Here is a 17,609-nt window from a genome sequence, read left to right as displayed (position 1 = left end):
CCACCAGCCTCCACCCCTGCATGGTAGCGAGGCAGGAGCCGGGTTTAAAAGCACACCAGAGCCTTGCTGATTTGCACCCGCTGTAAATTACTGCATCCTGCAAACGACCAATGGATTAAGCACAATTAACAAGGGAAAGGGAGCCCGAGCAACGCATCATAAAACGGACCCTTTTTCTTTTATTTTGTCAATCGCAATTTAGTTTTAATTATTTATGGTAATACCGAGGCGCACGCTAGCAAGCATTCTACAATGTGATTTATCTGAAGGAGGAAACTTTAGTCATAAGTAATGCTCACTACTGCATCTGCTAGTAAATCTCTGCTGGGGAGAACTCCAGCTCTGTTTGCAAGATGCACCAATTAACAGGTCTCTACTGTAAAATGTAAAGGTTTAATCAATGGGAGAAATCCACTTTAACCGTAAACGCACTGATTTTGGTTATAAAGCTTACACAATTTTTCCAGGGTAAGTGGCTTTTTATTTGCAGTTGAGCACTTAAAAACAAGTGCATTGTTCCTTCAGGTAGGAGACACGTATCGACACCAGGTCTTGCGTGACCTCTCGCACTACACCGGCAAAAAAGTGTTTGCATTACTCAGCAAGGGGGCTATGGAGAGACTCTGTAATCTCCCGGGAATTGTATCCAGCAAGACAAATCGTATTTTGTGCATCCATGCATGCAATAAGAGGCCCCAACATTTTAGCTGTGGAGGCAATGAGGCCCAAGTGGGAATCAGGAAATCTGGGCTCTCCCCCCCAGTTCTACCACAAACCTGACCAAGTCACTCACAAATCCCCAAATCTTCCCTCTTTGAGAGCACTCGGGACTCGTAGTAGAGATGATATCTTTTATTAGACTGACAAAATTTTTGCAAAAAAAGATTCTTGAATCGCAAGCTTCTGGGCACAAACACCCAGGAATTCAGGCACAGCAGAGGAACAGGCAGCCACGTCACACGGGAAGGAAGCAAGAATAGTAGGCAGAGATCCCAGCTCTTTGCTACTAGCTTACCCTTTCCTCCTATACACGGGAAGATGCTGCCATGCTGGAGTTGGGGGCCTGTCGCTCTGATGGCTATAAAATCAGGGAACCCCCTACCCCTGCACAGGGAACTGGGAGAGGAAAAAGCAGGTCGCTGTTGTGGGCAAGCGCCAGCCAAGTGGAAGCTGGCCAAGGGATTACATGAGAGGCAGCGCGACAGAGCCCAAGGCCATACAACAGGAGATGACATTGTCAGAGCAGAGTGATGGCTTGTCACGGCCTCAACAGTTGTGACAGACAAAGCTGTTTGCTGTATATATCCCACGCTAGCCAAAGCTACGGGCCCAGGCGGGTGCGGGCCAGAGCACTGCAAGCGACACTCGGACGATGCTCCAAAGTCAGGAGGCAACAACTCATCACCTTTGGTTTAGCAATCGCTGCAGTCTACGGTGCATCCCATACAGCATCGAGTCACCAGTATCAAATTCTTGGGAATATACAGGTCACAACCTACCTGGGGTCCCGCACAGGCAGAAACTGTGACTTCCCCTGCGGCTGGGGGAGGAGGGAGAAAATACCCTGCCCTGCCTTCTCTCTACCAGCAGCCTGCAGGATGGAGGGGAAGCCCTGCTCCCCTACCCCCTCTCCTAGGAGCCTAGGCAGAGAAACATCAAAACACCCCCCACCCGCAGAGCAGCCCACACCAGACACGCAGCCTGAAGGTCAGGGTGAAGTGGCCTGTGTCGTTCCCGGGGAGCCGTCTTGCATATAAATTGGTACCCGGAGAATAAACCCAGGGAAAGCAAAACATAGCACACACCCACACAAAGCCTCACCGCCCGGGACCCAAGGACACTGCAGAGTTACAGGGAAGGGAAACCAGGCAGCTTCTTGGCAAGCAGCAGCAAAGGTGTCCGTTTAGTGATGACAGTCACCAGCCTGACTCGGTCCACTCAACAGGTCCCTCCTGCCACCTAGCCAGCCGCAGTCACTCCTGAATACCTAACACGCCTCTGAGAGCAAGCCCCGATTTCCATCCAGCCCTGCAGCAGCGCTCTGCAGTTGTACGGCAGCTTACGGGCTCTCAAAGCTCTTCAACAATACCCCGCGACTGAGCCTCGCCCCACAGATCCCCCGCAGCGGGCAGATGGGAAAACCAAGCCTGCAGGGAGGTTAAGGGGCAGGGACCCATCAGTCAAGTGGAGCAGCTGGCATCAGTGGGGTTGCGTGGGGCTCAACTCCTATACACATTTAAACAACCGTCTCACTTCCACAGGTGCGCAGCACACACGTTACACAAATCCATGTGTGTGCGTACACACCACACGCACACACAGCCCTTGGATTTGTGCATACACATATATTGAGTGTTTGTGCAAGCAAAACTGCTTGCAGGCTTAAAAACACGGGCTTAGGGAACTCGCTCCGAGTCACAGCGTGTCAGCAGCAGGTACAGAGCTCAGGGGTCCTGACAGCCGGGCTATTTTAAGTAGTAAATCATGAGTACATGCACATACACACACACGACGCAATCTAGGACTCCTGATTCTATTCTTAGTCTCCTGCTTTAACCACTGGACCCTACATGCCCTTAGCATGGACACACAGACTGCCCAGCGACGTGGCTGGCCCACGAACAGTACATCTACAATGCAAAGAGCGGAGATGCAGTTTCCGTGGGCATCCCCGCACAGTGTTAACGTAGTCGTGTCAGGTACCAACAACGTGCAGCCCGCAGCTACCTGAGGTTCAACGTCAGCTGAGTTGATGCTCAGGAAGGTCATCACACTGGTCTCCAGGCTGCTGCAACTTCCGCTCATCAGTACCCAAGCTAGCTACAGTCAGTCTACGGGAGCTACAATTGCACTGCTGAATTGTAGCAGACATACTCAGGGTGACATACCAGGTGGCGGCCCAATTCTGAACCTCCTGGAGGGCCAGCTCACCTCTCACCCCTTATGACTTGAGGATAGTAAAATGAAAGGCCTTATTGTCCTTCCACATAGGCACAAGCCTCCCTGCATGGAGGGGCTATGGGGTAAACAGCAGAGAGATGAGTGCAGTGCTACAGGATGGCAAAGCCCCGGCCATATCCACACCTGAGAAGACAGGGCACACGACAACCAAAGGTCCTGCCATCCCTGCGATCCTCTGAGAACGCACCCTCTTAATAAACCCCAATAACGAAGCAATTGTGTTAAAAGCTGCCCCAGACTGTGCCAACCAGAGCAGTCCCTTCACCAGCTTCGAGCAGCTTTGCTGGGGGAGAAGAAAAGTTACAATTCGGTCAGCCTGGAGATGTATATTCCCGCTGCCCCCCACCCCGCGACTGGCTTTCACGCTAAGGAGCCTTACAGGCAAGGTGCTGTGGTTTGGCACAGATGTACTTGAAAGGCAGAGAAGATACAAAACGGCGTTACTCTGGCACCAGCTGAGTCAGCGGGGTGGTGCAACAAAACCTTTGCTTCGGATGCTGGTTTCAGTCCCACCATTGTCAGCGCTGGACCACAGGCTGTTAGTGCCTGACAGATGCTGGGGGGCAGAAAGGGACAGGACTACATGAAAGGAGTTTGCTGGGTCTCTGCATGCTCCACGTATCAGTCCCCAAGCTAGAAAGGGTATGGACAGACAACAGGATCAATCTCAAAAGGTATCAGCACACTACTTGCCCCCCTCCCAATTTGGGAGCCTCAGGGGAGATTGCACGGATTAAACAGGCTATGGAGACTCGCAGAAGTGACTCGCGGAGCAGCAATGATCTCACGCGTAGGACAACAGTCGGAGGGCTGCAGACTCGTGAATTAGGGATAAGCAAAAGCCCTGGGGGGCGGGATATAGTAACCGGCCATTTAAAAAAAGACAATGCTGCTGGTCACCAGGCCTTCTCCATCCCTGAGTGAGCCGCGCTCCCGGTCCCCCTTGCACAGGGAAGCAAGGTGGCACGAGGGAGGCCAGAGCAAAGGGGCAGGAGGGGTCACTTACTTTCAGCCATGCAAGCAATCAGGATCGAGGACAGGAGGGTCACGAGAGGGATGAACGAAGACATTCCAGGGCCGGGAAGGATCCTCATTCTTGGCAACGGCCTCCGACCCCCGCCGGGAAGGCTCCAGGTCAGCAAAGCTCGTGGCGTCTCCGAAGCGACGTCAGCACCTGCGGACACAAGAGGAGCGGGCGGTTAGAAGGGCTGGGAGCAAACGCGAGCCTCTATGGGAAGGAGAGACCTGGGCACGGCCCCTCCTTGGGAGCCGTGTGGAACAGCTGCTGGATTAGCTCGATGCATCCGGGCTCATGGCTTCGGTAGATAAATGGCGAGCCGCTCAAAGGCACGCACTCAAGGGAAGGGCCAAGGGCAGGAGATGAGAGGAGAGAGCAGGCAGGAGGCAAAGGCCCCTGCAGAGCCAGGGTGTAAAGTCGAATCCACCCACCCTCCCTCCCCAGACCCCACAGAAAGGCAGCATCGAGCAACCAGCGCGCCAGGCAACGGGGTGTGCAATGATCTGTACTGATGGGCCCCAAGACCCTCTGCCAGGGGGATTTTCCACACTTGCAAATGCAAAAAAAAATGTGAGAAAGAAAAAACCCAGGAGGAGGGGAGCAAGGAAGCAGGGGACTGGGATGGTTTTCCCCACCATGCCCATCTTTGACAGCTGCTGCTGAAGCTGTGTGCGTCATCTTCTCCCCTCTCAGCCAGGCCCTCTGAGCAGCACAGCCATCGCCTGCGGGCAAGTGAGTACCAATCCCACTGCTGTGCCAGCACCTGGGGCACGCGCAAAAATTGTCCCTAGACTATAAATGCAGGGAGGGGAGAGGCCTCCAGGTCTGACTGCCTCCTCCCTGACAGCTGTGCCTCTCTGCCTCACTTTCTTCATCTGTAAATGGGGTTCATGATCCCTCCTCACCTCACAGGGCTCAGGAGTCATGTCGGTTGATTTGAGCCAGACCGTAACATAAGCATCTAACTCCGGTGTCGACAAAGGATGGCGCAGGAGAGGCGGGAGCAAATCCTTGCTCAATCAGTTATTCAGCAAGCACGATCGGAAAAGCGCATTAGAAACATTTGGGGCCACGTTCTCGTCTCCAGCTGCTTATTACAATACAGAAGCGGGTGTTGGGGTCTGGTCCTGGCTGCAAGACCTTGAGTGCCCGGGCAAGACTTACAGGTGCTCAGCCACCAGAGGATGACGTAGGGCACGTCTGCTCCACCGTGCCCATTCCCCCCCGCCCCTGGAGCTGCATGGTGGGAGGAGGTCGCTGGCACAAGAGCTGCCTCCTCCAAGCCCGGGGCAGCCAGCGGTTCAGGGACAGCGGGATGTGCAAACTGGCTACTTGTGGCCAGGCGCTTTTCCCTTTGCACCGTGGAAGTGGCAGGCAGGGGCCGTACTCGCAGCAGCAGAGCTATCAATAGCTCGAACACTTTCTCTAGCTTGAAAGTCAGGCTTTGCCTCCGAAAACACAGAAAGAGAGAGACAGCAGCCGTCTCGGAGCAGAGCTGTCAGCGGAGATGCCAGCTGTTTGACTACAAACAGGCCCGAGATGCTAGGACAAAGGGGAAGGATTTGCTTTTAACAAAGGATCCCCTTAGATCTGGGGAAGGCTCTTTCCTGCTGGAAGCTCCCTCCTTTAAGAACAAACACACAACAGGGTTTACTGCCCTTTGGAAAAGCAGAGGGAGATAGAGAGTTTGCAGCGATTAAAGGCTTTAAAAGGGATACGCTGGAACCTAGCCCCTCCGAGAGCTGTCACCGTCCCAAATCAGCAGGAGACGCCGTCGAAACGGGCGTTTTAATCCGTCTGTGCTAGTAAAACATCAAGGCGGGTGTTTTTAGAGAATTAAGAAAGAAAATATGAAGGATCATAAATATTATAGCCTGGGAAGTTCAACCCCCCCAGAGCAGCATCCACCCAACAGGCGATGCTGGGCTCGTCCTTCTTAGATCAGAGCACGCTCCCTGCGCGTTGTCAGCAGGGCTCCTGGTTTCCTCTGATTTAAAAAAAAAAATCCCCAATTTTTTGGATGAAAAAAAAAAAAGTAACCCAAAAGCCATGTTTCCACGATTAAAATGAAACACCACTAGTAGATAGATACATATATAATGGTGTTTCATTCTGATTGTGGAAAAATGTGGATTTGGGGTTACTTTTGTTTAAACCAAGAATGGGGGATTTTTTTTTTTTTTTTAAAAATGAGAGAAAACCAGGACTCCTGGTTGTCAGTCTCTCTTTTTTATGGCTTTTTAAGCCAACATTGCGGGGGGAGGAGGCTGGAAGGAGTGCGTGGGTACGTACGTCTGCGAGACACAGGAAAGGCCAGCTCGGCCGTGGGGGTTATTCCGAAATGTTTGTTCTGCGAGAAAAGCACAGCAAGGCGAGAGGCAAACTTAACAGGCAGGTTTCACAGGGCCCTTGGGCTAGGAACAATGGGGAGTGTGTGTGTTTTGTGGTTTTGTTTCTGGGTTGGTTTTTTTTTTTTTTTTTAAATCGAGGCAGGCAGAGTTCGAGGGCATTATGAATAGTTGTGATGGCAACTGCTCATTACGGGCGGGCTGTGCTGTAAATGCCGCACGACGTAAATCGAATCAAGTTGCTTTCAGCCGGGTTCCTTTTCTCGCTCCCTTGCTAACCGTGATCGAGCAGCTTCTGCGCCCCGGCAGCTGGGAGGGATTTCTCCCAACTCCGGTGCTTTTCGGCGTTTAACATTTCAATCCTGGGCTCGCTCATCCTGCCACTGAGAAGTTCAGCTTGTATTTATCTAAGTGCAATCCCCCTGCGGTCCGAAGAAGCGCTGTTAGCGGTCTCCGCGCGACTCTGAATGTAGAGCCAGGCGCCTCCTTCAGCCCAGAGCCGAGAAGCAACGCCGCCCCCCGCCCAAAATGCTCCCCTCTCGCCCCCAACCCTTCACCGAGCAACGGCAATTAGCTCAAACAAGTCATCTGGCATGGTCTGCCGGACCTGAACCGCGGGGGTGGGAGGGATGCCCGGCAGCCCTGCGCTTCCAGGCCCTGGGATGCGTTTCATGCCACATAACGGGCTGGTGATGGGGATGCTGCAACAGCGCCGGGATTAGAGAACGAGATGCCAGAGGGTGACACTTCCGCTCTGGTGCTAATGTGCTTCCCGAAGCCCTTGACGGAGATGGAAAGTGCTGGCAGAGATATTAGGACACGTCAACCTCAATCCAGCAACTCATCCTTCAGAGCAGGTACGTCACCGGGCTCGTCTCCCCCTGGACACAGGATTATCAGGATGGCGAGATGTGCACCCATCCGGATCCCTGTGCAAACAAAGGGGAGGCTCAGGAGGAGGCAAAGGCAGCCAAAGCTGCTCTGTTTTCTTGCTGTCTTTTGCACAACGGCTCCTGGCAATGGCAGCCCTGGAACGGGGTGGGCTCATGAATCCGGGTGCCAGAGTCTCCACGCCCAAGCCCCCAGGTCTTTCTTTCATAGGCCCCTGGACTGTTGCACCAGCACATGCCAGCGGTACATCTGGGCTGCTTGCCGGACCCGTGGGGAAAGGCGTACGCCCTCACGCTGCACCCAAACCCACGTCGTTTCAGGCACGGACATTTCTTCCTGCCCTCAGGCAGGTGGAAGCTGACGCCCTGAAGAATGAAAGCTGCTGACCCTAATGATAAAGATCCTTGTCATTTGTATTCCCGGCAGCTTTCCCATATACACGCGCACTATTTGGGTTCAGCTGGCAGCCCTCTCTCACCCCTGACATGGGTACGGGCAGTGGGGAGCTGCCGTGAGTAATGCTCACATCATACTGATTTCATCACATCCCGTCTCCCGCCCTGCGTCTGTACACGGTCTGCCTTCTCGAAGTGCTTTGGACAGGCGTCTTGTTATCCTGCCAGCCTGGAAAGCACCCAGCCAACCTATCGGCACTGCAGAAAATAGGTGCAACAGCAGGTCTCGTACAGTTCTTCTGCCCTGGAAAGTCTAACAAGTGCCTATGACCTTCTGTGGCTCAGGCAGGGCCGACGTTCGTCAAGCTTGATTAGACAGTGCTGTTGAGTGAAGCTCAGGCCCGAAGCCCGGTCCGAGCTCTACTATGTGTACAAGAAAAGAGACCGATTACAGTTAAAAAACCCCTTTAAACTTGTTCTTTTCTTGGCCTTCCCCAGTGCCTCTGACCTTTCGTGGTTTGCAGAGTGCAAGCTATTTTTGCATGCCTTGTACAGCACTGTGCACATGGCCAGACTTACTACATTTAGCCTGGTTTGCTGCAAATAGCCTGACAGAGCGGCCCCAAACAACTGGCCCGGACAAGGGAGGCTGGGATTTGCAGAGACCTCAGGGAAGCAGGCTGGAAGGGTAAAATTCTCCAAAGCACCTAGACTGACTTAATCACTTAAGTCCCAATGAGAATCAAAGGGACTTAGGCTAAGCCACTAAGGTGCTTTTGGCTATTTTACTCCCATTGACTCCCATTGCACTGGGAGTTGGACAGTTAAATTCCCTTAAGCTACTTTGAAAATCCCAGCCAGGGGATCGAGGAGGAGGGGTTTATCTAGGGACCAGCGCAACCAGCACCGTTCTCAGCAGGAAATTAAATTCTGGCCACCTAACGAGGGACGGCGTTGCAAACTCTGCTAGTAGCAATCATGCTCAAACTCCTCCGGCCCCAAACTGGTGGCTGTAGGCCAGGCGATGAATCCAAAGCTGTCCCAAACTATATAACGTCTCTTCTTTCCCTTGAATACTAAATACAAGAGTTATATTGCCCAGGTGAGTTGGGGGGATGGGAACTTAAACAATAAATCCCATGAAGAAAATCCTGTCCACTTTACAGGATCTGAAATGAAACCCGTGTTTGCTTTTTCTCTCCAGAACAAATGCCAATGTTTCAAACTTGAGATGAAAATAAAATTGCAGAGAACGTGGAGGTGAAACGCTATTTGAAAGGGAAGAGGGAAGTGCTTCTCACAAAAAAACTTTCCCCTGGCCCTTGTCACCACAATGAGCTTTTTCCATTTTCTGGGACATTGCTCCCGTGCAGCCCTAACAGTCTATTATAGCCAGCACCGTCCAGGCAAGGGGCCGCACGGGGAACTTTCCTCCTCCTCCTGGCATCGTCGCTTCAGTTTTTACTGCACATTAATAAAGGGCAATGGGTCACCTCATTTCCTGCACCGACAAGCTTTTTCGTACAAAAAAAAGGCTTTTAGCACATCAACCCCCCAGCCTCATCTCCTTGCCAAAAATGAAATATGACATCTAAACAACCGGCCGCGCGTTCCTCTCTCCCCGCTCCTTCCCGAGTCAGCGTGGTCTGACCCACCCAAGCAACCCAATCGAGACGTGACCCAAAACACCGGCGGGTTGCGTGATGCGGGCATCTGCCCACTTGGAGACGATCTGAGAGTCCCCAGCAGGCAACCCTGTTTGCGGGCAGTCTCGCCAGTCCCTCTCTGCATGTGGGTCCCTCTGACGCTCCAAAAGCAGGTCTCTGTTGGGGCACTTTGAAGCCACAGAGAAGCCACCACTGAGATTGGGGCCTGCGTGCAATTGTTGCACCTAGATTGCCATCTCCGGGCCCCTGGGTGCAACATGCAATTCTCACTGCTCAATTAACTAGCAATCCTTAAGAGCACAAGCAAGACCAAGCACAGCCGGCATTCATTTGCACGCCCTTCCCCTCACAACAGGGAAGCAAATGCACTGCGGACGTCCCCGTTCCCACTGAATCCAGCAAAGGGAAAAGCGGGCTCTCCCGCCCCGCAAGTCCTGGCCTGGAGCTCTCCTGTGTGCTGATCCCAACCAAGATGCACATTGCTTCCCACCCAGGGTGACCAGCAACACCATCCTCAGAGGGGACCGCCGAGTTTTTCAGAGGCAGCAGGCTCAATACAAGTATCTCCAACAACACGGAGGCGTCCAAAGCCCTGCGTGCTTCCAAAATAAATAAATGAAACCCCCAAGGCAAGCCTATATTTTCCAAAGTAATTAGTGGGTTTGGTTGCCCCACTCAAGATGCCATGCAGAGGACAGAGACACAGTCACACTGCATGGAAAAAATCAAGCCCTTCCCCTAGAAATCAAGGCCCTCAAACAAAAACCCAAATTCCACAAACCCCTTTGGAAAATGCAAGCCACAGGTTTCAGCTCCCAGGGGTGGATCCAGATAGTCCTAGAGCAACCAGCAAAGCCCCTCAGTGGATACAGCAGTAACGCCATGCTGCAATCTCTCCAAACTAATTTACCAAAGGCAGGAAGGTTATCCTCCATGGAGAAACTAAGGCAGACCTTTGATCATGGTAATAGGCCTGCCACCTATACAGCTCATTTCCATCATGGGTCTCAAACCACTTAACAAAGTAAAGATCACGTCCATTTTACAGATGAGCTGCGGCGCAGCGAGGGAGAGGACTTGCCTAAAGTTGCCCATCAGGAAAGGGGCAGAGCCAGGAGCATAAGGCAGATCTGCTTACTCCCGGTCCCGTTCTCCAGACTTTGCCTCCAGTTGGGGTTTTCTGCACTCGCGGCCCAGCTCCGTGCAAACACTGAATCAGCCCAGCTCTGCCCCTACGCAACAGGGGCAACGGGACCAGGGAAGGGGCGCCATGCTCTTTGCTCTCCACAGCTGCTGCAGGGCATCCAGGTACGCAGAGAGTTAAGCTACAGCTGGGGAGGGAGGCAGGCAGGCAGGAGAGGTCTGAGTTGTGTTTAAATCATCAGGAGAAATTACTTCCCCCCCCCATTTTCCCTACGGTGACAGCTCTGACAAGTGGTGATGAATTTGCTGTGTCCACTACGTGTTTAGCAGGCGCAGGGTAGCATGGAAAGGGGGCAGAGGAAACAGCCACTGTGGCCACAAAGTGGACTTGCAGAGCAGCTGGATCAGCAAAGGATGGGAGAAGAACCGGGGAAGCGCCAGTCCCGCTCGCTAGGCCGGGCTGCGCCCACCTTGCCAAATGCAAATACGCACCACGGCAGCGCCGGCTTGCTCGGCGCAGCAGCCCCGCCAACACGAAGGCAGGAGGACCCAGAACGACCCCTTGCATTATAACAAAGCCCATGGCAAGAATGCCGCCCCCGGCCGCCGCCAAGCATCAGCCGCGCATCTGCAGCGTCTCTTTGGAGAGAGACCTGAGTGAGACAGGCTAGGGTCCCCAGAGACCCGCCGGCATCGGGCTCCGAACAGAGCTGAGCTGCGGCTCCCCTACACCGCATCCGCCTTTCCTTGCTCCTTTCAGCAGGGGTGCTGAGCAGCCCCGGAGGAGACAGCTCGGAGAAGCACTGCTGGTGTCGCCTGGGATAGCGCGGACCTGCCCAGGACCCCGGGCGGTCCCCTACAGCAGCGTAAAGCAGGCTCGAAATAACCCAGCCGGGCAACTTTCTTCTGCACTGACGGAAATGACAGTACAAGGCACAAGGCAATGTAGAAGCAGGCCCACAGCATCCTCCCCACCCCCTCGTCTCTCTCTCTCGTGCGTACACACAGACATGAGACCCTTCAGCATTTACCACCAAATCACTCCAGATCAGTGCTGAGCTGCTGACAGCATTGGGGATGACATCGCCTTTTGGCTCACTTTAATACTTTGCATTTCTTGTACAGCATTTCTCCGTCTCATTTTTTCCTTCTTTTTTTTTTTTTTTTTTTTGTCATTCATCATCAACTCCTCAGTCCAGATGCCTGATGGAGCCGGGGAGCTCCTTGGGGCACGGGCTGCGTTTCGTCTCTAAGCTTGCCACGCACATGCCAACAGGATTGTGTAAACAATCATCAATCATCATTATCTCATGGCAACATCAGCACAGTGCACTACCTAAAGCCCCCAAAGGCGAAAGCTGGGTATCGGCAAGCCTGCAGGAGAATGAAGCTAAACGCACCCCCGGCCATTCGCTGAACAGAAACACAACCATTCTGGATGCACACGCACTTGTGCACAGAAAAAACACACATGCTCGAAGAGGGACGCCCCACCACAACCAAAACGATCCCTGGGGGAGGAGAGGAAGGCCGCCCTCATCCGCTTAGGGGCTGCGGACGCAGCCTCGGGTGACTCCGGTGCTCAATACGTTGCGTAGACAGAGCCTGTCGGGGCAGCCGAGGTGGGCTGGGGTTTGTTTATGCGATGGACTCAAATGACCGAGGATGGCGAACCAGTTCTTTAAAGAGGAAGAACAAGGTCTTCTATCCAAAGCGTAACCAGCCCGCAGCCTGGGATGAGCGCAGAGCACATCTAAATAATACACACGCGCATCAATTATTAATCCACCATAAATGCGCCCATCCACGGTAACTGCACGTATGCAACATCCCTCCTAGGAGACCGGAAAATTGCTAGCGGCCAAGTTGGCCAGCGCTATGGACCTGCGGGTTCACTTACGGCCGCAAGCGGTGCTGTAGGATTTGGGCCCCGGATTTAACAAGCAAGTGCATGATGTGTCCCCTCCTTCACACACCGTCCCTGCCTCGGAGGTTTCTGCCCCAGCGATGGGGACCCCCTTTTCTAGTGGAGCTCTCCGGTCCTGGGCGGCCCGAGGGAGAAGATTGCAATCGCCTTTCCAAGGGCCCGAGTGCCTGTCCCACAGAGGAGTCGGGGGAGCACACGGCTCCTGCCTCCGATAAAGCCCATGTTAATCAATAAAAATATGACTTAATAACATTTTTGGTAGGCAGCTGGGCCAGAAAGACCCAAGCACTCCGCCACCACTGCTCAGCCAGGCTTTCAGCAATGTTAACTCATTGTCTTGCCCCTTACGACTTCATTCAGAAACATGCTTAGTCTGCAGGGTTGACCAAGGGTCAGAAACAGGATCCAGGCTGATACCCCCTGCCAAGAAATGCATCTAGGCCACTGGTTTCCATCTCTTCCACAGGAGGATACCTCCACTCCCAGGACCCGACTCCTTCCTAGCATGAAACCACCCCACTCCCCTCTAGCAAAATGGGAAGGGCTGGGGGCAAAGCCCCACAACACCTATTTATGGTTGGGAGCCAGTGATCTACGCCGGTTCCCGCTGCAAATCAGGCACAACACAGGGGTGCCTCCAAACCACGACTGGCTACTGCCCAGTCTTGCTGGAAGCATCTGCACCAGAGGGGATGCCCGTTGTGCTAATCGGCTGCTCTGCAAAGGCTGTTGGCAGCTCCAACATGCAGGCCACGAAGGACATCCGAGACTGACCTCTAACCTCCCCCCCCCTTATTCTAGGCCAAAAGCGCAGCATTGCGGCAGGCAGAGCAGAGCAGAGCTGCTCATCCAGCGACCTCTGCCCTTGGCAGTTGCGACAAGAAGAAAGGTTTCTCTCTCCCAGGAAGAAGGAAGCCTCCTTCCCCAGCCTGGACCCCCTAGAAAACCAAGTGGCAAACCAAAAAAGAGAAGCGGGAGTTAATTAGGGATGTCTGGGTGCTCCGTCAACTCCGACTCAAGGCGCAACGCTGGCTGAAGATGTCACTAGACCCTCTCGCTAGAACGGCCTTCTCATTACACCCGAGGGCTGATCGATAGCCTCCTTTTGTTATCTTCATCTGTGCTCGGGCTCCTCCGAGCTCTTAATTGGAAGCCCTGCTCCAGCGTACAAAGCCGACAGGAGAGAGAGAGATGTCTGCTTGCTTGCTGGCTAAACCAGGGCGGGAGAAGGGAAAACTCCTTTATTTCCAGCCTGCTTGAATGAAGCCTCCTTTTGCAGGGCCGAGCTTTGCCTTTGCCTCTGCACGGGTGATCATTTACTTGCCTTGCTCGACCCCAACCCGCGGCGGCTGTCAGAGAGATCCTGCCCAACCACTTGCTCCCGTCGTGACAGAGAGGGACGGGAGGTTACGAGAGCCCACTCCTCAAGGTGGTTGGTGGGGTTGGGAATTGGATCCGGTTCCTCACCCACATCTCACCAGGTGCAGTTGCCTACTCCCCTTCCCTCAACCTCACATCTCCTCCCTAGAGACCCCTTTTTTTTTTTGCTGGCCTGCTTGTGCAGAGAGGGGTTAAGAGGATTTGGTTCTGTGCATCCCCAACATGCTGGCAAGGCAGAAGATGGGCAAATCCCTGCTCTTGCCCTGGCAGAAGTCCTCCGTCTCAGACCACGGGCCAGAGGCAGATTAGGGGAAGGAGAAGAAAACATGCATCACGCCCTGAACGCGAGAGCTGAGCTGGGATCACACGGGGTCAGCACTTGGTGTGGAAAGCAGTGTTGGTCCGGCCTAGGAGGAGGGGGAACTGGGAACCAGAAGCCCTGGGTCTTATTCCCAGCTCTGCCACTGGCTTGCTGTGTGACCTTGGGCGAGTCATGTCTCCACTCCGGGCCTGTTTTCCCTTTTTTCCGCCCCATCTCTTTGATCCAATGCGCAGGGCAGAGCCTCAGGAAGACACAGAATGCAACCACGACCAAATGGTGCCAGACGATGACAAACAAGTCAAGGAGACCTCTTTCCTCTCAGCAGCTGGGTTGTGGGGAAGGTGGGGGACTCAACTTTTCTGCTGCAACTTTTATCTTCCGGTTCAGATGCAAAGCCGAGCGCCTGCTCACATACTGGAACATCAGCCTCCTCATCCAAGCCACGGGTCCAACTCGGGTAGCTTCACCCTGCCTGCTCATCTCAGGTGCATCAGAGATGCTCTTTCGTCCTTTCCTGCAGTGGTACAATTTTAATGCCAATCCAACCCCAAAGTAACTTTATTCCACTGGAAGGCAACCCATGCACAGTACATCTACCGCACAAAGGACAGGCGTCCTGTGTTTACAAGCATTTTGAGGGTCCTTCTGCTCCTTTCGTAGAGCTTTTTTAAAAACAAAAAGGAAGAAAAATCTGGTGGGGAACTCTGAGAAAACCACCTGCAACACCAGTTTTGCAAAAAAGCCACCTCTAGGGACAGGTTATTTTTCTGGCCAGCAAGTCAAGTCACTAGGATTTTTTTTTCATTGCAAATCATCCTGGTAAAAGTCTGCAAGCAGCTTTTGTACCTGGACTACCAAAATCCAGGGTGAACGTGGAAGGCTGCAATGCATGCACACAAACATGCACACCCACGCATGTGATAACTCTAACAAGTGTGCAATGAATTCAACACTTAAAAGCCTTCACCCTGCAGTTTCACAGATCTGGTGTGCAGTGAAACAAGGCAGGGCCAGGAGCCCACTGCTTTTCTCCAGTTTTTGCCAGGCAGGAAGAGCACTGCCTCATCAAAGCAGATTCTTTCCCTGTTAATGAGCACCATTACAGGAAGCTTTTCAGAGCCCAAGTGCCTGCAACGACCCCTGTGCCTGCCCAGCTAGAGAATGAGCGTTCAGTAATGACTTGTCCATCTTTGGAGGCAGCGAGCCAAACAGGAATGGGGCCAAGAGCAAATCTCTTTCTTAGGACACGCACGAGCCGCCATATTGCAGAACATGCTTTTATTCTCTCTGTGCCATCTGGAATGGCAGGGAAATGCAACTTTCTTGTCCCTGTCAATTAGTGAAGGGCAGGGAGCTGCACTTGTCTTAAAGGGAAAAGCCTCTTTTCTGTATTTACAAAAAGTGACTTGCAAAAGGATGCCAAAGGTGTGATGCCTCCTTTGCTTCTCCGTGACACAAACTCCATTTATTAATGCTTCTCCTTCGACCCTGCACCACAGCTCTCCACTCCCTCCTCTCGAGAGGCAACTCTGCCTTCCTCATTGCCAGCCATGACCGGCACGGCCTGGGACAGACATAAGCTGACTGGAGCCAAATCAGTTAAGTCCGATGCTACATTCAGTCAGGGTCATCTCAAACCAGTTTCAGCCACCTTCAGAACCAGTGTCTGTGCACTGAACATCTGTTCTGATGCAGGTTTAAACCCGTTTCTGATCACCTAAACCCGGTTTGTGTGCAATGTCTGTCCCTAGCCCGAGAGACCAGAAGTGTTTTCCTCAGTTTCATCCCGATGCAGTATTCTCCAATGGCAAATTTATCTGGCAGGTCAAGGGGAAGGCAGGAATGAGGTCAATTCATCTGTGCAGCCCCTTGCGCCCGAAGTGATGGGAAGACCTGTCTGCGAGCCAGCCAAGCGCCTGTGGCTGTGTGAGGGTCTTCCATACAAGTGGAGGCAGGAGAGACAGAGAAACAGAAGGTTTTGCTGAAAGAGTTGCTTGTTCCTACCCGTCTGCTGCTGACTCCCTTTGCCCTCAAGGAAATTCCATGCTTGGGCATTATAAGGTGGGTCAGGCCATTTTCCACCTGGTTATACACCCCCTCATAGTCTTTGTTCTGCTCAGCAGCTTATGTACAAGCAGAAATGTCAGACTATCACCCCTGTAACCTGGCAATGAATTCCCATAAGAGTCCTGAAAGCTAGAAAGGGTTAAGAGACTTGCCAAAGGTGACACGGGAAGTCTGTAGCAGAGCCAGGAACCAACTTACAGTCCAGTCTATTGCCTTAACCACAAAGCTGCTCCCTCCCTCCTCAAGCCTGATGGTTTCAACCTCAGCAGCCATGCCCATGCCCTTTAGCTTCACAAGCAGGAACGAGTTTTGTGCAACTTGCCCCAGTGCTGTGGTTTTTGCCGAAGCCCTTCTTCTTTCTGAAGAGAAGCAGAAAAAGTCACAGGGGATTTTTCTTGAAAGACCTGGGGTTTGCTCAGGAGCCCCTGGTGTCAAATTCCTCGTCCTTTCATCCTCAGCGTCCTGCGTTTCAGGGGCTGCATGCACGGGACGGCCCTACTGGACAGGTCCTACCTGCCTCCCACCTCCACATCTCCATCTCATCTTTCAACGCAGAAAGCGGGCTGCGAAAAGCAGTAAAATGGCACCTCTGGGCTGGAGCAGCGTGTTTCACTGGAGGCAGTTCCTCCCTGCAAATAAAACGCTGTTTGCAAGCCCAGACAAAGAGCGCTACAACGCAAGCCGCAGGGAGACGGGCCGACCCTCGGAGCACAGCTCTTCCGAGGGACGTGCAGCGGGTCGCGTGGCCCAGGGCCCTCGGGCAGGCTGCTCCCAGCAAAGGGCACCGTCACCTCCAGCTAGATTAACATGTCTGATGAGCAAAGCTCTTGCTGGAGAGAGGCTGCTGGATCTTCCTCCATCCTTGGCCTGATAATCAGAGGCAGAGAGCTTCTCCCCCTCCCTCTGCTAGGCTCCCTGGGAAGCAGGTGAAACCGAGGCAGGGGCCAGAGAGGAGAACAAGAGCACCCTGCTTCCACGCGGGGGACAGGGGAGGCTTTTAGGAGGGAAGGGTTGTGGCTCCAGTAAAAAGGAGCCCAATTAGAGCTTTTAATGATGCAAGTCCAGGACCTCGCTCAGCCCCTGTGCCCTCCCCCTGACGCTCCCTTGGCTAATAACCAGACGCTGCTAAGGAACACGGGGGTTTGTGCCGCCTTGAATATTTATGACAAACTTGGGTTGCCTTTTCCTCTCTGTAATGATCCTCCTCCCCCCCACCCCCTTCTGTTAATGAGTCTGTTGCTGCTCAGATACGAGCAACTTCATTTCCTCTCCTGCCTGCACGCTCCATCCCACCCTGCTCTACCCTCCAGCGTGCCAGCTCGTCTCCTGGGCCAGGCCAGGACGCTGGGGCGGTTTTTATTTCCACTGCCGCCTGGACTCTGGCTCTCTCGTTAATCTAATTGTTCTCCTAATGAAGATCTGCAATTCCTCAAATGTTAATTACCAGCAGCGGCAGCAGCTGCAGTGCTCTTGCTCCCTCTTCCCAGGAA

The 17,609-nt window shown here is 53.3% G+C and overlaps 1 protein-coding gene across 13 annotated transcripts in view; it reads right to left on the bottom strand.

Annotated features, from left to right (window-relative positions):
* Nucleotides 1–17,609, bottom strand: part of PTPRS (protein tyrosine phosphatase receptor type S) — a 205,226-nt gene that overhangs the window by 111,952 nt on the left and 75,665 nt on the right. For all 13 annotated transcript variants that reach the window (XM_090026698.1, XM_090026700.1, XM_090026703.1 and 10 more), the window contains exon 2: nucleotides 3,968–4,135. In XM_090026698.1, the coding sequence (XP_089882824.1) occupies nucleotides 3,968–4,135 (168 nt within the window). The remainder of the gene's footprint in view (nucleotides 1–3,967; nucleotides 4,136–17,609) is intronic.

This window comes from Crocodylus siamensis, chromosome 14, assembly GCF_052110815.1.
Source record: "Crocodylus siamensis isolate JL-2025a chromosome 14, ASM5211081v1, whole genome shotgun sequence".
NCBI classification, from domain to species: domain Eukaryota; kingdom Metazoa; phylum Chordata; order Crocodylia; family Crocodylidae; genus Crocodylus; species Crocodylus siamensis.
This window is presented reverse-complemented; position numbering and strand designations above follow the sequence as displayed.